This window comes from Budorcas taxicolor, chromosome X (assembly GCF_023091745.1).
Source record: "Budorcas taxicolor isolate Tak-1 chromosome X, Takin1.1, whole genome shotgun sequence".
Lineage (NCBI taxonomy): Eukaryota > Metazoa > Chordata > Mammalia > Artiodactyla > Bovidae > Budorcas > Budorcas taxicolor.
Genome location: NC_068935.1, coordinates 107,438,595 through 107,461,277, shown reverse-complemented (window position 1 = coordinate 107,461,277; position 22,683 = coordinate 107,438,595). Strand labels below are relative to the sequence as shown.

Below are 22,683 nucleotides of genomic sequence, written 5' to 3'. Positions count from 1 at the left end.
TTCAGTTTAAAAAAATAAATAGACATTTGACCGAAGTATAACTAAATAACCAGAGAAGGCAATGGCACCCCACTCCAGTACTCTTGCCTGGAAAATCCCATGGATGGAGGAGCCTGGTAGGCTGCAGTCCATGGGGTCGCTGAGGGTCGGACACGACTGAGCGACTTCACTTTGACTTTTTACTTTCATGCATTGGAGAAGGAAATGGCAACCCACTCCAGTGTTCTTGCCTGTAGAATCCCAGGGATGGGGGAGCCTGGTGGGCTGCCATCTATTTGGGTTGCACAGAGTCGGACACGACTGAAGTGACTTAGCAGGTAGCATAAATAAATAAATTAAATAAACCACTATAACAAAAGTAATAGTTATCATTTAGGATGCTAGTATGTTTAAATATAGACTTCCTTGGTAGCTCAGTGGTCAAGAACCTGCCTGCCAGTGTAGGAGACCCAGGTTCAATCCCTGGGTCATGAAGATTCCGTGGAGAAGGAAATGTCAACCCCCTCAGTATTCTTGCCTGAGAAATCCCCTGGACAGAGGAGCCTGGCAGGCTACATACAGTCCATGGGGTCAGACACAACTTTAGCGACTAAACAACAACATGTTTAAGTGTCTCTGATTTCCTGACATGGGCTATTTCTAATTCCATGCTAAATATTAGAAATTATGTTGTAGAGAGTAATAGTGTAATACCACTAAAGTGATTAAAAATTAATCTCCCAAGATGAAATACTTTCATTACTAAAATGAGGATTATGTTCACTTTAAACTCTTGAGAAGATTTTCTTCTAAGAAGGCAGGAAACCTCATAGCCATTAAAGCATTATACAGCTTCTATATTTCAAATTGGAGATCAGTGCATAAACATTTCTATTACCTTTAATCTAAAGAGCAGTCAAAATAGCGGAATTAAAATACACTGAATAAAATTTGAATGCTAATTGCAACTAGGCCATAGCAGATTTCAAAAGCAAAACAGTAATAGTGATAATACAATGAATGCCACTCTTTTCAATATTTCTCAGATGCTAAGCATAATATATTATCAGGGTTTCAAAAATTCTGTAAATAATATATACCTCTCTCATGAAGTGCATAAAATCACTTATGTGTAATAAAATATGCATATTTTCTCCAAAATGATTATTAGGGTTTTGAACCTCTAGAATGGTAACTGTAATAGAAAAAGGTAAATACATCTGTAGTTAGTTTGTGTAGTTACTGTATGGAAATAAAGTAAAACACCAAAAGATCAGCTTAGAAAATGTTTTGAGTGCAGAATACATTTGATTAGCTTGTGTAATCTAATGAATGTAGTAATCATCATACTAACTAGATTTCCCAGTCAGATGATAGAAACAATTGATGTGGTTTCTCCCAGCTTCCTGCTAAACACATGTGTAGATATTTAAATGAGCTTCTAGCAATACTGAAAACTAAGACTGGCTGAAAAACCTATTCCAAGAACCTATAAGCACCTAATATAATGCTCAAATGAAAAAATAAAGGCCCTATCGTTGATCTTGAATTGATCATGAATGGACAAAAATGGCTATTATCCCTAAAGTGTTAATATAGGATGATCCCATTAAAAGTACTGCTTGCCAGGCCATCCCCTTCTTGGAGTTAAGTATTCCTTTGAAATTTGGAAAAAAAAAAAATGTTTTGTTATAATGAGCTGAAGGAGGAGACAGTTAGTCCTAGCAGAAAATAAAGCATCTATAATTAAAACAACATGGTACTTACACATGATGAGAAATCTAGGGACTGCAGAAAAAGACCGAAATATATATGAAAAGGCCATGAAGGTGGCATTTCCAATCACTGAACTTTTTGTTTTAGTTTTTATTGGGATATAGTGGCTTTACAATGTTGTGTTAGTTTTGGGTGTACAGCAAAGTGAATCAACTTTACATATACATATATCCCCTCTTTTTTAGATTTCTTTTATATTTAGGTCACCACAGAACATTGAGTAGAATTCCCTGTACTATACAGTCAGTTCTCCTTAGTTATCTATCTTATACATACTATTGTATATAAGTCACTCACAATTTCCAATTTACCCCAACCTTGTTCTCCTTGATATTCATAAGTTTGTTCTCTACATTTGTGTTTTTATTTCTGCTTTGCAAGCAAGTTCATCCATGTCATTTTTCTGGATTCCATGTATAAGCAATAGTATCCAGTATTTGGATAACTAGTCTCATACAGAAAATCAACAACCTTGAATGCATTCTTCATCCCTTCCACATGGATAAATTACAAATGGATTGAATATTTAACTATAAGGATGAAAACATATAGATCTTAGAAGTAAACATGAGTCAGATTCTTTATAAGATAGAAATGTGGACGGCTTTCCTGTCTCTGCTCAAAGTATTGCAAAAGACAATGGGAAAACCAAGGAAATAAAAATTATTTATGAGACATGGAATGAATCTGATAAATTCCCAAAGTTCTTATCAATGCTGAGTTTCAGTCATTTCTTGGAAGTTTATTAACATGATAGTAATTCTTACTCTTCAAACATGTAATAATAAAGAAATATATGGTTAATTCAGTAAGGAACTGTGATTCTACTTGTAGACTGGTATTGGTTTTACTATAATTATGGACTGGTATTAGTTCTTCTTGTAGACTGGTGTTCTACTTGTAGACTGGTGGAAAGTTGCAGCCACAAATAGCCTACTAGATTTGTAATTAAATGGGCTTATTATAGGATTATCTTTCATTTCAAATATTATAAGAAAGCATGATGTTAGCAACCAAGTATCCTTTGTATCTTTGTCTTAACTCCTTACACTATCTGAATGTCTGAGTTTATTTTTATTTATTTCTGGTTTATTTCTGGTGGGTAATATACTTTTGTAAGAGTGAATGATCATTTTGAAACTTTCCCTGAGACTCATGTATGGTTTATTTGACTCAGCTTTGCTGTTTTTATCATATTCCAGCTTTTTATCCTAGCCTATTCTGGCTCTTGCTGTTTTTATTTATTTGAATGCAATGATTCATTGAAAATATAGAACTTATAAAGACAGAGTTGAAGATAGAAATTTCTCATATATATTAGTAAACACCACTGTCTTTCATTGGAACTTTGGGCAAGTTGTTTAACCAAATTGTCTCAATATCTCCATCTTAAATGAGAAACATAATACACTGTGTCAGACTTTATTTTGGGGGGCTTCAAAATCACTGCAGATGGTGATTGCAGCCAGGAAATTCAGTTCAGTTCAGTTCAGTCCCTCAGTCGTGTCTGACTCTTTGTGACCCCATGAATCGCAGCACGCCAGGCCTCCCTGTCCATCACCAACTCCCAGAGTTCACTCAGACTCATGTCCATCGAGTCCGTGATGCCATCCACCAATCTCATCCTCGGTCGTCCCCTTCTCCTCCTGCCCCCAATCCCTCCCAGCATGAGTCTTTTCCAATGAGTCAACTCTTCGCATGAGGTGGCCAAAGTACTGGAGTTTCAGCTTTAGCAAAGAGTCGGACATGACTGAGCAACTGAACTGAACTGAACTGAACTTCCAAAGAAATCCCAGGGCTGACCTCCTTCAGAATGGACTGGTTGGATCTCCTTGCAGTCCAAGGGACTCTCAAGAGTCTTCTCCAACACCACAGTTCAAAAGCATCAATTCTTCGGCGCTCAGCCTTCTTCACAGTTCAACTCTCACATCCATACATGACCACAGGAAAAACCACAGCCTTGACTAGACGGACCTTAGTCGGCAAAGTAATGTCTGAGTTATACTGTGAAGGAGGCTAAGCGCCGAAGAGTTGATGCTTTTGAACTGTGGTGTTGGAGAAGACTCTTGAGAGTCCCTTGGACTGCAAGGGGATCCAACCAGTCCATTCTGAAGGAGGTCAGCCCTGGGATTTCTTTAGAAGGAATGATGCTAAAGCTGAAACTCCAGTACTTTGGCCGCCTCATGCAAAGAGTTGACTCATTAGAAAAGACTCTGATTCTGGGAAGGATTGGGGGCAGGAGGAGAAGGGGACGACAGAGGATGAGATGGCTGGATGGCATCACGGACTCGATGGACGTGAGTCTGAGTGAACTCTGGGAGTTGGTGATGGACAGGGAGGCCTGGCGTGCTACGATTCATGGGGTCTCAAAGAGTCGGACACAACTGAGCGATTGAACTCAACTGATGGTGATTTTGGAGAATGAAATGAGATGTCATGTGAAAAATACTTAGCACAGAGCCTGACATATAGTCAACAGTGAATAAATACTAATTAATAATCATATTGATTATTGACTATTGTTAAGTGTGATTATACACCTTAGAAAATTTTTATTTCCTGAAGCAATAAAAATTTTTAATTTATAAGAATTTTGAGTTGAAATATTTTGTAGAGGGGCCATTTTCTATTTGCTTTTTTGATATTCTTTATAGTTTAGTAGAGTATTCACAAAATGCCCTTGAATATCTTCAATCTAAAACAAAGAATTAAAACATATATAGTCATTAATCCCTCATTTTCTTGTAAATAGTGTTACTCTTCAAAATGAAAGAAGACACCAATCACTTGGAAACCTTCAGTGTTATAAATGGCCAGAAGCTCACTAGTCTTCTAACCTCTCAATACTAGTCCATTGGTAAAGGGGTTTTTTTCTAAGTCTCATGACCATCTGTTTATAGATCTCTTGAGCTGCTACTTAAATATGCAGCTTTGCGACCTCAGCTCAGACTGAACAAATCAGCATCTCTCTAGTTGGGGCTTAGCAAACTCCATGTCTAACAATTTTTTTTGCATGTAGCACTTAAGCAAAGCAAAGGCTAATTTTTTTTAATTCATTATAATGTAGAAAATGTTGTCAGTTTTTCTGTCTTCTGATTTTTACAACCTGAGGTGGATGCCTCTTTCTTTCATGAATAAGCTTTAGCTTCCTTCATGGATCAGTTAGAGAAATAAACAGTTTACTGGTAGCCATTTTGGAGCTCCAGGCAGAAATGTGGAACTATTATGGTCTAGAAAAAAAAAATACACACAAAAATTGAAAGGTCAGAATTGCTGTACTATATCTTATGTAAAATACAGTAAGACTGTAAAGGCTCATAGGTTTTATGGTTCTTTTATCGCTTTGGGAAACTTAAGCTAAAACTATCAACAGTTCTTCAGTTCTTCTGTCCTCTTCAGGAGAACCTTCTTGCCTCAGGATAAAATGTGTTTTTTTAAAAAATTGATGACATTTGAGGAAACTTAGTGAAGCCAGTAAAGTACACTTATAATTTATCATATTTTTTTGTTCAGGAGTGATTTTGAAAAATTTAGATAATCAGTAAGGAGAGGTTACTTCCATTGTTAAAGTTATATTCTAAAATGTTTACCACATTAGAACTTTTTTTTTTTTTTAAACAGGAATTGCATTGCCTCCTAAAGGAACTCTGGATATCCAGGTGTTATTTATGCCCCAGGTTATGAGATTACAAAACACAATGGTCCTTATTCAAATGAGGAAGGCCAGTGGAAAAAAATGGTTTGTTGACAATTTTATGGAATTGCACCCAGAGGTGAAAAGGTAACATTTAAATAGGACATTGAAGGAATATGATTTCATTTTGACTGGCATTGATTGATCCAGTTTCTTTTATATGTTATGCAATGTAAAGTTCATGAGGTTATGCTCTCTGAAGTATTGAATTGTATATGGTTAGAGGAGGAAAATATATTTATTATAGGGGGATTGTATATATCTTGCTGATTTGAAGTTCTGAGTGAGGAACAAGTCAATCTTAAGTGTTGTATCAATGAATCACAGTCAGATACAGTCAAATACAAAGCCTCCTTTTTGAGTCTATATCTACAGAACAACCTGGATCAGCCTGTCTGGGCAAAGTATAGCATTTATGCTGATGTACACCAAGTGATGGCACCGTGCCAGCTATATGACATCCTGATGAAATATTGCCACGACTAGGTGTGCTGTGTCATTGCCAGAGTGCATGTTACTTGTCCCCTCTCTGCTTAGCTGAAATGTAAGCAGACTCCAGTACTGATGCAAAATTTAAATGTTTTCTCTTCTTTTATAATTTAATTAAACAATGGTCTAGAAGCCTTAATTCAAAGGAAATTCTTACTTTGTCTTATGTGTACATATTTCTTCTTCACATTCAAAACCCTCTTTTCTGTAGGCTCATTAATGTCCATTCTGCCAGGATTTCACCACTCCTGCAGTCAAGACTGCAGACATGATCTGGGTAAAATGAAAATGAGGAGGCCGTTGTTCAAAAAGTATTAAGACTTTTAAGACATTAAATAAACATGAGCAATTCCAAGTGTGGAGTTCTTGTGCTGTTGAACAAGTCATATGCTGGTGAAGCTGGTCCTGCCTGTTGTGTCTTATGTCCCATCTTTAATAAGAAAAATCTATTTTTAACAACAATCAAAATCATTTTCTAGTATCGCTGTCCTCCTGGTGGTGTCTGATGGACTTTGAATAATTTTACAAATGCCCCTTTTGTTTTAACTGGTAGCCTCCAAAAGTACCTTCCCCATTACTTTCTGAAGTCCCATATTTAACGGCATTTTTTGTTTTGTGCTTTTCCTATCCAATTTAGAGTATAACCCATGGAAACTATATTACCTCTTTTTAATCACAGTTTAGTCACATCAGTAAATATTAATACCAATACAGTCGTCCTTCAGTATCCTTGGGGGATGGATTCCAAGAGCCCCATGGATACCAAAATCCATTGCTGCTCAAGTCCATTACATAAAACGGCATAGAATTTGCATATAACCTATACACATCCTCCCATATACTTTAAATCACCTCTGCTGCTGTATTGTGCTCAGTCGTGTCTCTTCTGTGACCCTATGGGCTGTAGCCTGCCAGGCTACTCTGTCCATGGGATTTCCCAGGCAAGGATCCTGGAGTGGGTTGCCGTTTCCTCCTCCAGGGGATTTTCCAGACCCAGGGATGGAGCTGTGTCTCCTGCATCTCCTAAATGGGCAGGCGGATTCTTTACCACTAACACCACTTGGGAAGCCCTTAAATCACCTCTGTGTTATTATAATGCCTAATACAATGTAAATGCTATGTAAATAGAAGTTTTTTTTTTTAACTTTCCAGAATTTCTTTCTTTTCTGTTTTTTTTTTTTTTTTTTTAATTTAATACTTTCAGTTCATGGTTGGTTGAATCTGTGGATTCAGAAACCACAGACATGGAGGGCCAGCTGCTATACCAACCTTTGAATGTAGGGAAAAGAGTTCTTCAGTTGTAACTTGGATCTGGCAATGATTGTACTAGTTTTCTTTGTGATGATTTCCCAAGGTTTGGTTTGAAATGTTTATAAAAATCAGCATTTGCAGAAAATGTTTTTTATTTCATACTTAGTTTTTCTCCACCGGTTTAAATTTATAAGCTTTGTTTAAAGTATCATTAGATCACTAAAAATGTGTTATTTTATACTAATACTGAAAGTGTTTATGCTTTTATTCACTCTTAATAATTTAATTTCTAATCAGGGGTTTAGGACTAGACAGTGAAGAAATCTTAGAAATACGCTGGATATACCCTATTATTGGACTCCCACAGACATCACCTCTTGAAAGCCCACAAAGTAAGTATATCTTACAGACAGAGAACACTAGGATTTTAAGGGATCTTAGAGACCCTCTAATCACATCTCTTCTTTGTACAAGCAAGAAAATCCAGGTTCAGAGAAAGTAGGTTTAAAGTTACCCAGCTCTGTTGGTGGGAACACAAGGACTGAATCTAGTCTCTTAACAGTAAGTTCAATGATCTTTTCACAAAACTATACCATTTCCTGTTGTTCTTACTGTTGGTGAAACCTACCAATCAGCTAAGATTGAAATAACATCAACTTCAGACCCCTTTATTTAATAGTCTTTGATGCACTCTGAGCCCTGTACTAGATTTGTAAGATTCCTAGGTACTGGGCTTCTGGGATTACATTTAATCACCATATTCTGGCTTCTGTGTAACTCATGGGGACGATGATTCCTCTGTTAGTTTTCCTAATACAAATCTTTGATTTTGTTCTCCAAAAACTAGTCAGAATATACTACTGAGGTGTCAGGGAGGTTTTCTTTGCCACCACATATGCAACATCAAATCTCTACTCTTAAAATGCCTTTTTCTCAGTGACACCTTTTTTCCTCCACATACTCCAGACTTATCTCAAGTTTCTGTATGTTCTCTTTCCTTAACACTCTTCACTTCTTCTGCATACTTTGATGTTCCCATTTTCTTCCCAGGGTCAGTGTAAGAATTCCTCTTAGATAACCATAGGGTGAAATTTAGTATCCCAACCTCTTACCAGGCTCTAGGCATAGTTATTCATAAGTAAGAATCACTGAATTGCACAGCAAAGGGATATCTGTTTTCAATCTCCACCTTGAACAACAGAAATAAGCTGTAAGAAGTCTTGAAATTTTGAATTTTCCTTCTCCTTCCAATACCAGTCTTTGCTAGTGAAAAAGGACTTGTCTTTACTGGCATAAATTATGTCACCACACTTAGAAGAGAAAATAGCAAGTTTTGCTTGTGAATAACAGCATTTCCCCAGATACACTGTTTATAAAGGAAGAACAAGATTATATATTTCCTTATGGAGTTTAATTTTAAGTGGAGTGAAAATCCACATACCTAACAATTCCTTTGACAATAAATGTCATTTGTTTTACTTGAAGTATTTTTATTCTTGTGCTAAAAAAACTATCAACACATAAATATTTCACATACACTAAATTATCTTCAGAATGCTTCACAAACATGTCAAAATATTTTTTTATTTCCATCTAGGACATAGTTGTTTGTATACTTTCCATAGTGCTGAGCAGTTTAAAATTTATAATAGTCTTCCGATCAGTGATGTAATACAGCCTAGACATTACTCTGTTGGAATTCTAACAGCAGTATTGCTCATGTCTACTCCAGATACTGGTTTTTTTTCCCCCCAGATTAAAGATTTAGGGCAGATTTTTAGAAGTCTAAAATAAAGCCTATGAGAAAATAAAAACATAAATTTCTTGCACCGTTGTCTTCAATAGAGGTTAAATATACTTCCAAAACATAGACATTTTCTATCAAGTCACTTCTCTTGGTAATTATTTTTTTTTCAAGTAAATGTGAGTTCTGTAAATAGCCTGTGTTATATTAGCACAACCAAGTGAACATCTGTGTTCTGAGCAGATTGTATAGTAGTTATTAAATCATTTTACCAAAAGTCTAAAACCTATTCTAGTAATTCTTTTTCTCTACAAATGCCCTTGAGAAACAAATGGGTAAGATTTTATAAATAAATATTATTTACTCTGTACAATCCATTCTTCATTCCTAAGAACACATCGGAAATAACCCATTGCTTTCCCTGCTCAACTGTATCACCATCAATGTTTGTTGTTTCTTTTCCTTTTTTCTATGTTTATCTATAACCCAGATTATTCTCAAGCCCAGGGTACTTTTGTTGCACTGTGAACCACCTTTTATCTTTGTGCATTCTAATCTGCTCCTGTCCATTGAGGTAGATAATTGGAAAAGGGCTGCATTCCCTATCACAGTGTAAAGACAATAGAATGTGAATCCATTGTGATTTAGTAATGCTGGTCCTGCTAGGGCACTAATTACCTAAGGACTTATAGGACAAGACCAGTGACATGATACTAATTGTAACTTTGATCACACTAATTTCCGATTTAATGCTCTAAAACTGAAGCTAATTATAACCAGAAAAGCTTGTACATTTTCTTCAGCCATTTCAACCCACTTAATTTACATCTAACTTTGTACCCTGTTGTACATTTCACATAATTAATTCTAAGTCCAAAATGTTCAGTATCAACCTGTAAATTTAAGAACTAAAATAAAATTTATTTTAATTATTTATTTACTGTAGGTGTGGTACATATTGCAAAAACACATAAATCTGCTGACATTATCCAGTTTTGCAGTTCTGATGAACATATTATCTTTTTTTACTGTACAGCAGGAGCTAGTACAACATTGTAAAGCACTATATTCTAATAAAATTATTTTAAAATATGTTATTAGTGATGCCATAAAAGCATAGAGTAATATATTTCAAAAGGTTTTTTAATATTATGATTCACTTTTTTATCTCATATTCATTTTGTCCTGTGTGCATCTGAACTGATAAAATATAACATTTGATATACTTTAGAGAAATATGGACTCTAGTATACATGGCCTCATAATATTATATAGTGCCAGCATAGTAACATTCCTTTATAAAATTATTAGCTATATATAGATATAATATTTTGGTTACGCACAAGACTCAATAACACATCTGAAATTTATATAAGAAAATGTTGGAGTTTAATATATAGAGAGAAATATATAAAGTTACATTAATTTAATGTTTAATGCTGTAAATTAAATTAATATGTAATAATGGTTAATATTATTTTAAAATAAATAATTATAGTTTTATTTTTAACTGCTAAATAGTGTATTTTGTAAATTTAAAAGCAATTCACACATGGAAATTAAAATATTTTACTTAAATAATTTAAGTACATTTCAAGGTGCATGTAATATTATTTTTAGTTAAATATTAATTAAATTAATATTTTTAATTTAGGAGATAATAAGACATATTCTAAAAGTATTGTAAAATAAATATTATAGGACTTTTAAAAAAATTATTTGAAAGTATTTGCTATAGTATTTTTATTTAAGTAAAGTTTGGTATTTACCATAATAAGCTTACAAATAGCTGAAAAATCTAGTCCCTGAATCACATTTCTGCATCTTAATGTAATCTTCTGTACTTTGCTGTGTATCTTCTAGATTTATCTCTTGTCATGCTGTTTTTACATATTATTTAATATTCATGTTGCTTCCAAAATGTCAGTGTATATAGATACTGAATGAGGGTATGTGTGTTAATACCAGATGCAATGACATGCCAAAGTCTGCCAAAGGGACTTCTATTTTTCATAGCATAATTCATTTTTTTCTATCTCAAGAACAATCAAATAGCCCATTAATCAAATTAACTGAAAGTATTTCTCTCCTGTAGTTGTCATAAAATGTCAGGCCAGAAAGAGGCTAGAAGAGGAGGTGGAAGTCACACTGGATGGAGATTTTTGGGGAGAAAATCCTATCTTAGAGCTGTCAGACTTTACAGTGATTCCAAAAAGAAAATCATATGCATATTATGAAGATATAGGAGGTAAGAGAACACAGTCATGGGGATAAAAAATTATAATAAATAAAAACTCAATTTCCTTAAATTTCAGATTGCTGATTACTCAGTTACATGAAAATCGATGCCCATTTATTTCTCATTTACAGTTAGTGTCCAATGAGTGTTATTTTTGTCCTCTTTACATAGTAGTTTTCTGCAAATGACAGTAGTTATGGTTATTAATGGATTTATAAGAATAGATTCAGGTTATGTCATCAGTGAGGAAAGAAAAAAATGTAGTAACTGTAATTTTCATTTCTTTCAACTTTAGTTTCTTACTTTATTCTCTTTTTCTGATTTATAGAATGTGATTAAAGCCATGGCTGTAGCTTTAAATTTGAAAGAATGACCTTGAATAAAATATTTCTTATTTAAAGAGATAGAAAAATTGACATAAATTAGATGCAATGCCCAAATATATTTTTTTTATAATAATCCCTCTGACATTTGGCATCTTAAACAAGACATTTCAAAAAGTTATATGATGGTCTGGCAAAATCAACTCTCAATGATACAAACTTTGGTTTTCGGCCATCTTCCACATGAAATAAAGTAGAAAGTTCCTATTCACATTGAAAGGGAAATTCCCTTAACAATCATTTTATTAGTATGAAGTGGAGAAATCTTTATGTATTATTTATAAAGGAAAGTAACCACAAAATTAAGTATGAAATGCCTTGCAGAATCAAAATATCTTCTCTAGTTTTCTTATTTTGGTCTATTGTTTTTTACTTTGATCTCACTACTATCATCTCTGTGTCTAATTATTTCAATGATGAGAGAATGTAAATGAGGTATAACAAAAGGGAGAGTATACAAGCGTATAGAGAGGATATACAATAGTAAAATAATTTTTACTTTTTTATAATAACTATTTCTACTAAGTAATAAATTCTCATTTTAAATGATTAAAGACATTTCTGATGAATATGAATAGCAGTCCCTCAGCTCAACTTAGTCCCACTCAGATGGTGTTCAGTTCAGTTCAGTTCAGTCGCTCAGTTGTGTCCGACTGTTTGCGACCCCATGAATCACAGCACGCCAGGCCTCCCTGTCCATCACCAACTCCTGGAGTTTACGCAAACCATGTCCATTGAGTCAGTGATGCCATCCAGCCATCTAATCCTCTGTCATCCCCTTTTCCTCCTGTCCCCAATCCCTCCCAGAATCAGGGTCTTTTCCAATGAGTCAGCTCTCCACATGAGGTGGCCAAAGTATTAGAGTTTCAGCCTCAGCATCAGTCCTTCCAATGAACACCCAGGACTGGTCTCCTTTAGGATGGACTGGTTGGATCTCCTTGCAGTCCAAGGGACTCTCAAGAGTCTTCTCCAACACCACAGTTCAAAAGCATCAATTCTTCGGCACTCAGCTTTCTTCCCAGTCCAACTCTCACATCCATACATGACCACGGGAAAAACCATAGCCTTGACTAGACAGACCTTTGTTAGCAAATTAATGTCTCTGCCTTTTAAGATGCTATCTAGGTTAGTCATATGGTGTTAGAATATAATAAATTTGAAATATACCCTCTCATACCTCCAACCATACTTGAGTGATGGAAGCTTGTTAGGAATGTAACCAGCTATTTTAACCAAGACCAATTAATAGTGACAAACAAGGCAGGCATCTTTTTCTTTCACATGTAAGCATGGACTTGGGCGTGGTTTAGGGAGTGCAGTGCCTCTGCCCCCTGTGATTATCAGGCATTCAGGTCCTTTGGGGGCTTCCCGTGTGGCTCAGCTGGTAAGCAATCTACCTGCAATGTGGGAGACCTGGGTTCAATCCCTGGGTTGGGAAGATCTCTTGGAGAAGGGAAAGGCTACCCACTCCAGTATTCTGGAGTCCATGGGGTTGCAAAGAGTCGGACACGACTGAGCGACTTTCACTTTCAGGTCCTTTTTTCTTGTTGCTCCACCATCCACCAAGTTGTCCTCATTTGCATCATCGATTCTACAGTCACATCCTCAGTAAATAACAAGCTGGTTCCTTTTAAAACCATGACCTGAAGATGCATATGTCATTTCTACTTGTATCCCATCGATGAGATCTCAGTTATATACAGGCACACATAGATGTCCTTGAGACTGGGAAATGTCTCTTGACAGACTCCCAGATTAAATTGGGAGACATTCTAGAACAAAGAAAAGCAAAAAGGGAGAAAGTAAATATTGGGGAGACAATTAGCAATTTCTGCCATATTTTATTTCCTGCGAACTGATAAAATCTATCATCTTTCCATCCAAAATACTTAATGAGAACCTATTATACATGGAGTGTTTTTCTGGGCCTGGAAATTTACCTAGATCCCATCCCTCTCCTACCATCAGACTGGTATCCCCACTCTTTAGGATAGCATTCCAGTTAGATCTCTGCTCAACATCTCAAATCCCCTAAAGAGATGAGGATTCAAGTTTAACTGGACCCGCACTGGCCCTGTTGCTGGGGCCTGAGTACCATTTCCCTTTCTCCAGTTCCCTCTGCCATCTATGTGATATCAAGTATTGTCATTCTGTCTCTACCTCCTACCATGCCCCAAACCCATATTAGAACCTTATTGCTGTCCATGCCAGTTGAGCATTTAATCTTCTAAGAACTATGCTGTTTTATGTTTTGTATTCATTACATTATTGTAGAACTTAACATCAAAGAAACCCTATGAAACACATAGTATCCCTATATTTTTTACAAGTGAGGAAATCTCAGTAAAAGAAGTTTAATGACTTGTCAGGGTCCTACAGTGCAGCAGAGGAAGGGATGATACATGAATCCAAGCTCGACTATGTTTTAAAGCTTTTTTAAAAAAAATAATAATTTAGATTTAAAACCTAGATATGAAATCATAGGTTGTGAGCAGTTCATATTGAGTTCAGGCCTAACCTAATTGCTTTTTCTTTAAAGCCCTGAGGAAATCAAAAACTTTTATAAGGGCAAAGCTTTCTGAGAGTTTCCCTAACTTAAGGTAAAATGCGCAGTATGAAGTGGTCAATCAGTATACAAAAAGTTGTTTCCACGTTCCCTTTATTATCATACACTCTTCTGTTATACTTCCTACCCTGTGGTTACCCACTGCTTGCTGAATAAAATATTACTTTGCAACATAGAAAATTAACACTATTCATCCATTTTTCAGTCATAAAACATATTTCATATGAATGGTATCTGATCATTTTTATCTCAGTTCAGTTCAGTTCAGTCACTCAGTTGTGTCCAACTCTTTGCGACCCCAAGAATCTCAGCACGCCAGGCCTCTCTGTCCATCACCAACTCCCAGAGTTCACTCAAACTCATGTCCATCGAGTCAGGGACGCCACCCAGCCATCTCATCATCTGTTATCCCCTTCTCCTCCTGCCCCTAATCCCTCCCAGCATCAGGGTATTTTCCAATGAGTCAACTCTTTGCATGAGAAGGCCAAAGTACTGGAGTTTCAGCTTTAGCATCATTCCTTCCAATGAACACCCAGGAATGGTCTCCTTTAGGATGGACTGGTTGGATCTCCTTGCAGTCCAAGGGACTCTCTAGAATCTTCTCCAACACAACAGTTGAAAAGCATCAGTTCTTCAGCACTCAGCTTTCTTCACAGTCCAACTCTCACATCCATACATGACCACTGGAAAAACCATAGCCTTGACTAGACGGACCTTTGTTGGCAAAGTAATGTCTCTGCTTTTTAATATGCTATCTAGGTTGGTCATAACTTTTCTTCCAAGGAGTGTCTTTTTATTTCATGGCTAAAGTCACCATCTGCAGTGATTTTGGAGCCCAAGAAAATAAAATTTGTCACTGTTTCCATTTTTTCCCTACCTATTTGCCATGAAGTGATGGGACCAGATGCCATGATCTTAGTTTTCTGAATGTTGAGCTTTAAGCCAACTTTTTCTCTCTCCTCTTTCACTTTCATCAGGAGGCTTTTTAGTTCCTCTTCACTTTCTTCCATAAGGTTGGTGTCATCTGCATATCTGAGGTTATTGATATGTCTCCCAGCAATCTTGATTCCAGCTTGTGTTTCTTCCAGGCCAGCGTTTCTCATGATGTACTCTGCATAGAAGTTAAATAAGCAGGGTGACAATATACAGCCTTGACATACTCCTTTTCCTATTTGGAACCAGTCTGTTGTTCCATGTCCAGTTCTAACTGTTGCTTCCTGACCTGCATATAGGTTTCTTGAGAGGCAGGTCAGGTGGTCTGGTATTCCCATCTCTTTCAGAATTTTCCAGTTTATTGTGATCCACAGAGTCAAAGGCTTTGGCATAGTCAATAAAGCAGAAATAGATGTTTTTCTGGAACTCTCTCACTTTTTCGATGATCCAGTGGATGTTGGCCATTTGATCTCTGGTTCCTCTGCCTTTTCTAAAACCAGCTTGAACACCTGGAAGTTCACGGTTCACATATTGCTGAAGCCTCGCTTGGATAATTTTGAGCATTACTTTACTAGCGTGTGAGTTGAATGCAATTGTGTGGTAGTTTAAGCATTCTTTGGCATTGCCTTTCTTTGGAACTGGAATGAAAACTGACCTTTTCCAGTCCTATGGCCACTGCTGAGTTTTCCCAATTTGCTGGCATATTGAGTGCAGCACTTTCACAGCATCGTCTTCCAGGATTTGAAATAGCTCACCTGGAATTCCATCACCTCCACTATCTTTGTTCGTAGTGATGCTTTCTAAGACCCACTTGACTTCATATTCCAGGATGTCTGGCTCTAGGTGAATGATCACCCCATTGTGATTATCTTGGTCATGAAGATCTTTTTTGTACAATTCTTCTATGTATTCTTGCCACCTCTTCTTAATATCTTCTGCTTCTGTTAGGTCCCTACTATTTCTGTCCTTTATTGAGCCCATCTTTGCATGAAATATTCCCTTGGTATGTCTACTTTTCTTGAAGAGATCTCTAGTCTTTTCTACTCTGTTGTTTTCCTCGTTTTTTATCTACTAAAATGTTATTCAATCTATATAAAATAATCCAGAATTACATTCACCATTTGTCCCCTACTGTCATTCCAGTCTCATTTCTCTAGGACATTAACTTGTTATTAACCTGAGTGGGATCACCTGCCACTTGTCTACATTTACCATCTACTTTACCAGCATGGTCAGCATCTATGAGACAGTCTGCTCTGCCCAGCCTGCCAACTTCCACTGCTTTTTTATGGAAACTACTTCCCAAGCTTGCCACAAGTTCTTATCATAGTTCAGTCATATGCTGTCCTCCTGGCCAGAGTGGGCATATAAGGGAGTTTGGGCTCCCCCAAATCTTTTGTAGTCAAATGCAGAAAGTCTGTTTACCTTCATTTGCTGAAGCTGTAATATGTAGTGCTAGGGAGTATTTATTTCTCTACTTTTCTCTGCAGGCCTGCTTTCTCTTCTCTTTGTAGGTCTCCTTTCTCTGTCTGCTCATCGATAAATACATGACTCTGTCATGCTTAACTCTTCCTTTACTTCATGAAACACTTGGTATCTTCTGAAAAAGATTATTCAAACGGGGGTTCTGTTATTTGCAAATAGGCATTCTAAGTGTAAATGTAGACGAGGCTCTAGAAATAATAAATATCTCTTAAATGGATTGTAAAAATATCAGAATCATCTTCCCCACACACTCTCATTACAAAATTTTTCAGTCACTATTTTAAAAGCTGGAGACGGAATTATGAAATGAGTGTCTATGTTATATGTACCCAGTGTAGTTCAAAAGATTCAAAAAAATTAGTTCAGATTAACTTGTTTTTGGTTTACTGGACAGTTATTGATAGTATGAATTATATGAGAGTAAGAGATAGTAATACTGTCACTAGGTTGCACAATGAGATATTTAATTTTTAATTATATTAATTTACTACTTTTTTCTCCTTGGTTGAATTTTCATTTTTTAATTGAAAAATGCTAACATAATCACAGCCTGCTTAAATTTATAAAAAGTGAAATAAATTTGTATGAGGACAGGGGAATTTTCCACTGTAGCACCTGTTTAGTTAATCTCTATTTCAAAGAACTATGTATTAATAATGAAATCAGACTGATGTGAACCATTTCCATTTATCTCCAAAAATTATTATGAGTTGGGTACAGATTTTGCTTTAGTGAATCATGTAGTAGCATTGGACAAATGTAGAAAAAGTGATTGTTAAGTAAATGAAATTCTATTGGCTTTCTTTTCTTCAACCAGTAGCCAATATAAAAAAAAAGAGTTCTGATTGTTGGGATAAGAATATTAGTGTAGATTAACCACAGAATCCAAATGTGTAATACAGTTTCCAATTTCCAGTGATAAATAAATGTATTTTCTTACTAAAATAGAAAACAATTTTAACATGCAGGCAACCTATAATAAGTGTTCCCCAGTGAATGTCCAGTTTCTGAAGTGAAACCATTGTTTTGTGTGACATCCTGTTATGCTTAAGTGAATTTTAATAGTTTAGTCTTGAAGGTTGATTTTTATTTGAAATCTATCCTGTTGAAGGCAAAATGTTGATGCTTCTATGACATGAAGTAAGGAAGGTAAAGAAATGCTTACATTCAGGACTCATTTTAATATGTTCTTGCTACTTAAATTGCTTAAATTGTACCCTTGTCAGGTTGCAAGCTAAATATATATATATAATTCTGATAATAGAAATTGATTAGATCTTATTACCTGAAAAAAAATCCATTCCCTCCTAGATAAGAATGGTCTATAAGGAGGCTGCCAACATCATTCTGAGAGATTCGAAAGGCATATAAGGAAAAGAGTCTCTCTTTTAAATAGCTCTTGAAAATACACCTTTTGATATGGCTCATATTTCACTACTTCATTACTTTTCATGATGAAAAATAATGCTTACTATTGAAAATAACTATTTGGAAGGTTTTCAGTCTTACCTCTTCCCATCATTTTCTAGTAGCTTTTCCTCTGCTCAATACCATCAAACTCAAGGAGATCATCTTTTTTTTTTTTCCTTGCAAAAGACATTTTAATTTTTAAACATCTGTTTCTGTTCTGAAGCATGTCTTGCTATACAGAAGTAGGTTTCTTCAGTGACGTCCCTGGTGACCCAGACGGTAAAGAGTTCTCCTGCAGTGTGGGAGACCTGGGTTCGATCCCTGGGTTGGGAAGATCCCCTGGAGGAGGAAATGGCAACCTACTCCAGTATTCTTGCCTGGAGAATCCCATGGCTAAAGGAGCCTGGCAAGCTACAGTGCCTGGGGTCGCAAAGAGTCAGACACGACTGAGCAACTAAGCACAGACACTCAATTTTAATGTTTTTAAACATTAAAAATATTAATGTCTTAATGTCTTTTCTCTGAATATTTGATAAATCAGTTGACCTCGCTCTGGTCTGAGTTCCTTAAAAGCATCTGGTAATTGCTGGATTCCTTTTACTGCCCAATTCCAAAGATGTAACCAACTTGTATGAAGTCTCTGAAAGTCCCCCTGCTTGCTGTTCCCTTCCCACCTATTTATTTATGAAGGTATGGGGCTGGTCACAAGGCTGAATACTATTTTAGCCTTTATATAAAGGCAAACCAGCTGTTTTCACCTATGTGTGTCATTTGATTATAGTTTACTCAACACATTAAGTAGAATCCAAAAGTCATGTTGTTCATGCCATTTTGTACTTCTTATAGTCTCTTAAATCCCTTATTATAAGGTGGAAATTAAAGCATTTTACTATGTGGCTTAAGCTGTGATGGGATTTTAGGTGTGATCATTAATTAACAACCTGTATTCCTTCATCCAAATTTCTAGTCATCTGAAAAGTAGATGTAGAAATAAGGCAGATGGAGATCAAAAGGTACCTTTATTATAAAGGTGACCTGGAAAATGACTTGGTACTATGGATTCATTTGGGCTTGTCAATACCTTCCACCACAATCGAGTGCATTTACCCCCAACTAGCCAGTTGTACGGGAATAAACAATTGACACACAAAGAAGGAAGAGAAAGTGTGCATGCTGATTGATGGTATCAGAAAAGAAAGAGAAGGGTCTGCTCAGGCTTCACTTCTTCACCCAAATTCACTGATCAGATACGTTGTTTTCTCTCAGAGGGCAGAATATGATGAAGGAGACAGATTGATGCTGAGCTATTTTTCCCTCCTATACCTTTCCCTTCTAGCAAATGAAAAAGCCTCTCTATGTAAACAAGATCAATAGAAAATAAGGATCCCCACCACTGCCTTCCTATTGTTTTCTCTTACTTATCACCATCTTATTTCCCTGAGAGTCCAATAAAACCATCAAACCTCATTTAAATGAAAACACTAGGACCTCTCTATTCTCTTTCTACCCTGACTCCTCACAAACAGCATTGAGTTAATAAAGATTTATCACTTTCATATCTTTTTTATTCAACAACAATCTCAGGAACATCTTTGTTGCCAGGTATTATGCTGAGTCCCAGAGATGCCAAAATTAACAAAGCACAGACTGTTGTCAAGGAATTCAAGAAATCGTCTATCCAACGTGTTAGATTTATGCACCTGTGCTACTTAAATCAATTGGTGTTGCCCTACTGGGATATTACACTGCTTTTATTTTTAGACAGTATTTTGAAATGTGACTTCTATAAGACTACAAATTATACCCTGTGGGCAGTATTTCCCCCATAATTGTATTTATTCTTCCTAAGTAATTCTGGTCTCTGCCTTCTCTATGCCTCTCTGGAGATTAGTTCAGTGACTTTCTCTCTGTGGGACTTTTTCTATGAGAGTAGTTTTGCCATTTAATTGCATAACAAATTCATGCCACTTCCTTTTATATCCCAGGTGTACTGTGCTTGAGGCTGTCTTTCTTTGATTAATCTACTGTCTTTTTCGTGCCTGATTTGCTGATTTGTTTGTCACACTGGTCTCATTTTAACCAAAGGCCAGTCATCTTGTTGCATGTTGTTTACATGACGATGCCTATGTTGGATTTGGTCTGTAATCACAACCAGCTCCAGAGAAGCCTGTCATTGGCCCTCCCATGACCCCACATTGGCCTCTAGACTTGATCCTTCCCTCTGCTTCTCTTCATTTTGCTTTCTCTGCTCAACTCACTCCATTAAGTCTTCTGTCCTAACTACTCTAATGAGAGTACCCTTGACAAGATTGTCAGCCCTATCCAGTATGCCTAATCCAGTGGTCAAATTTGAGCTTATATCTCGCTGGTTATCCCTTTTCCTTCTCTGTTGTTGGCTCCTCTTCTTCTGACCAGAATCTCAGTGTTTGAGTGACCCAGGCCTCTACCCTGAGGGCCAGAACACTCCTTTGCACAGATAATGGCCTGCACACTTTCCAGAAGCTGCTGCTGATGGCATCTTCTCAGCAGTTGTGCCACTTGCCGGGCCTGGTATCCTCAGCTGTGACATCTTTACTCAGACAACTTGGGTTCTTCTATTTAATTTCTATACAGTCTTGACAAAATTATTTTACTTCTCTATAAACTCTGTTTCTTCAACTGTAGTATGGAGATAGTATCTATTTCATAGGATTTTTTTAAAAGATTAAGTGTAAATCCATAGAATTCTTAAAAGTGCCTGGTTCTCAGTAAGTGTCTCATAAGTGTTAGATATACCATTATTATCATTTAAAGCTCTGGTTGGGCATTTTGTGACAGTGATGTACTAGAAGACCCATCTTCAGTCACTGACAAATGACAGTTTGAGATGGAAACATGATTCTTTCAATGTCATTTGCTGGGTTTTCTCATTAATACATGAAATAATATTGTATCAGAAAGTACAAAAATATGGTACCTAATCTTAAATAGATTCTGAAATTTGGTGCTAAATTGCTAAATGGCTGGATAAAATATTTATGTTACAAAAAGTTCCTTTATCTTTTATTTCTGGATTCTTGTTTAAAATGAAATGCGCAAGACAAGCATTAGCTATGTTGCCACTTTCTTCCTTTAATTTTTGTTCTGTAGTTTACTGTACTTGCAGTTGTAGCAAAAGAATATGCAATTATTTTAAGTTAATCTATTAAATGACCTTATGAAAGTGAAGTAAAACATGTAAATTAAATAACCCTTCAAAAAGACACACAATTTTGTAAAAATAATAAGAGTGTGCAGATGGCACATTCTTCATTATCTGTTCAAAGAAAATAGCTTTAGGTGGTTTATCCAATATCCTCTATTTTCTTTGAATACCTTGTTGTCATTATCCTCTTTCAAATTTGTGTTCAGTACTCCATTCCTTCCTTCTATGATTATTACACCCTGTCAAGCAAATGTAGATGCCTATTATTAATGAAGAGACAACTATAGAAATTTATGAAAGAATATGAATAACAGTGTTCATTATACTTTGATATTCACTTCTCATTGAGACATTTTGGTTGGGTTTGCTATGAAGTGTATTTCTTACAGATTAAAATGGTATAAAATACACAGTTTCACAATATATTTTCCAAATAAATTGGTTACAATTCAGTACTTTTTGACCATTTATGTTTTGTCAAGGGTCTTTTAAAATTACTAATATTCTTCCACATGGAATAAAAATCAATTATTGTCCTGAGAAAATTCACCCACATATCTGGCATCCTTGACCATAGGTGCCATTGCATGATTTATTGGCATGATGATACAAGCATTAGGTTGCATAATTACACAAGGATGGAAGCATACCCTTCTTATTCAATATAATGACCACTTGCCATACCCAAGTGATTATTACCATTATTGTTTATTAGACAGTAGATGATAAGTAGATAGATATATATAGATATATCATACTCTATAATTGTCTGAAATATGTTTGATTAAATATTTTGCATGTATGTTAAGGGTGTGAACACAGTACTAAAATGAGAGGCTCATGATTTTGGTTACCAGTCAGGACTGCTCCCATGGTTCCCACTTCATTCACAGGACATTGCTTGAGCTTAATCTCCATCTTCCTCTCACCCTTGTGCAGGTCACCACCTGGCTTGAACTACTGCAGAAACATCATTACCTTCTCTACAAACCCCCTTTTGCTCACTTTACCATTAAACAAGCACATCATTTCAATATTTAAAACATTCCATAGGTTCTTACTATTCTTAGAAGTCCCAAATCATCACCATAGCCTGCATAGTCTTGCCCATTATGCCCATTTCATCTCTTGGAAATTTCATCCCACTCCCTTTTGCTCCACCTGCTTAAGTTCTTTCCCAAAGAGGCTGTGGAAAATTCCCTCATGCTGCTCTGATGCCTAAGAGGCATTTCTTTATCTACATGTAGGAGGCCCTTATCAACTTTATTTTTAACTTTGGTATATTGGTCTCCTCCTCAGGACCTTGGCAGTCAAGTTCCCAGGACCTGAGCTCTCATAGCCTCTTCTGCTTCTCCATAGTAGCCGTTCTCACAGTCATCATTGAAAACGCTGTATCACTGGTAGTTTATTGGCAGTTCTTTCCTCCCAGTTATAAGTTCCATGGGGACAAGAACCTTACTTGTCATTTCAAGGAAAGTTTTCAGTTATTATTGACCAAATGAAAAAAGAAATATAAATATAGATGATAAGAAAAATGTTTTTAAAGTATG

The 22,683-nt window shown here is 36.1% G+C and overlaps 1 protein-coding gene across 1 annotated transcript in view; it reads left to right on the top strand.

Annotated features, from left to right (window-relative positions):
• Positions 1-22,683, top strand: part of CFAP47 (cilia and flagella associated protein 47) — a 502,957-nt gene that overhangs the window by 437,251 nt on the left and 43,023 nt on the right. Inside the window, exons 59-61 of the mRNA XM_052662737.1 lie at positions 5,377-5,536; positions 7,487-7,581; positions 11,029-11,181. Of these exons, the coding sequence (XP_052518697.1) occupies positions 5,377-5,536; positions 7,487-7,581; positions 11,029-11,181 (408 nt within the window). The remainder of the gene's footprint in view (positions 1-5,376; positions 5,537-7,486; positions 7,582-11,028; positions 11,182-22,683) is intronic.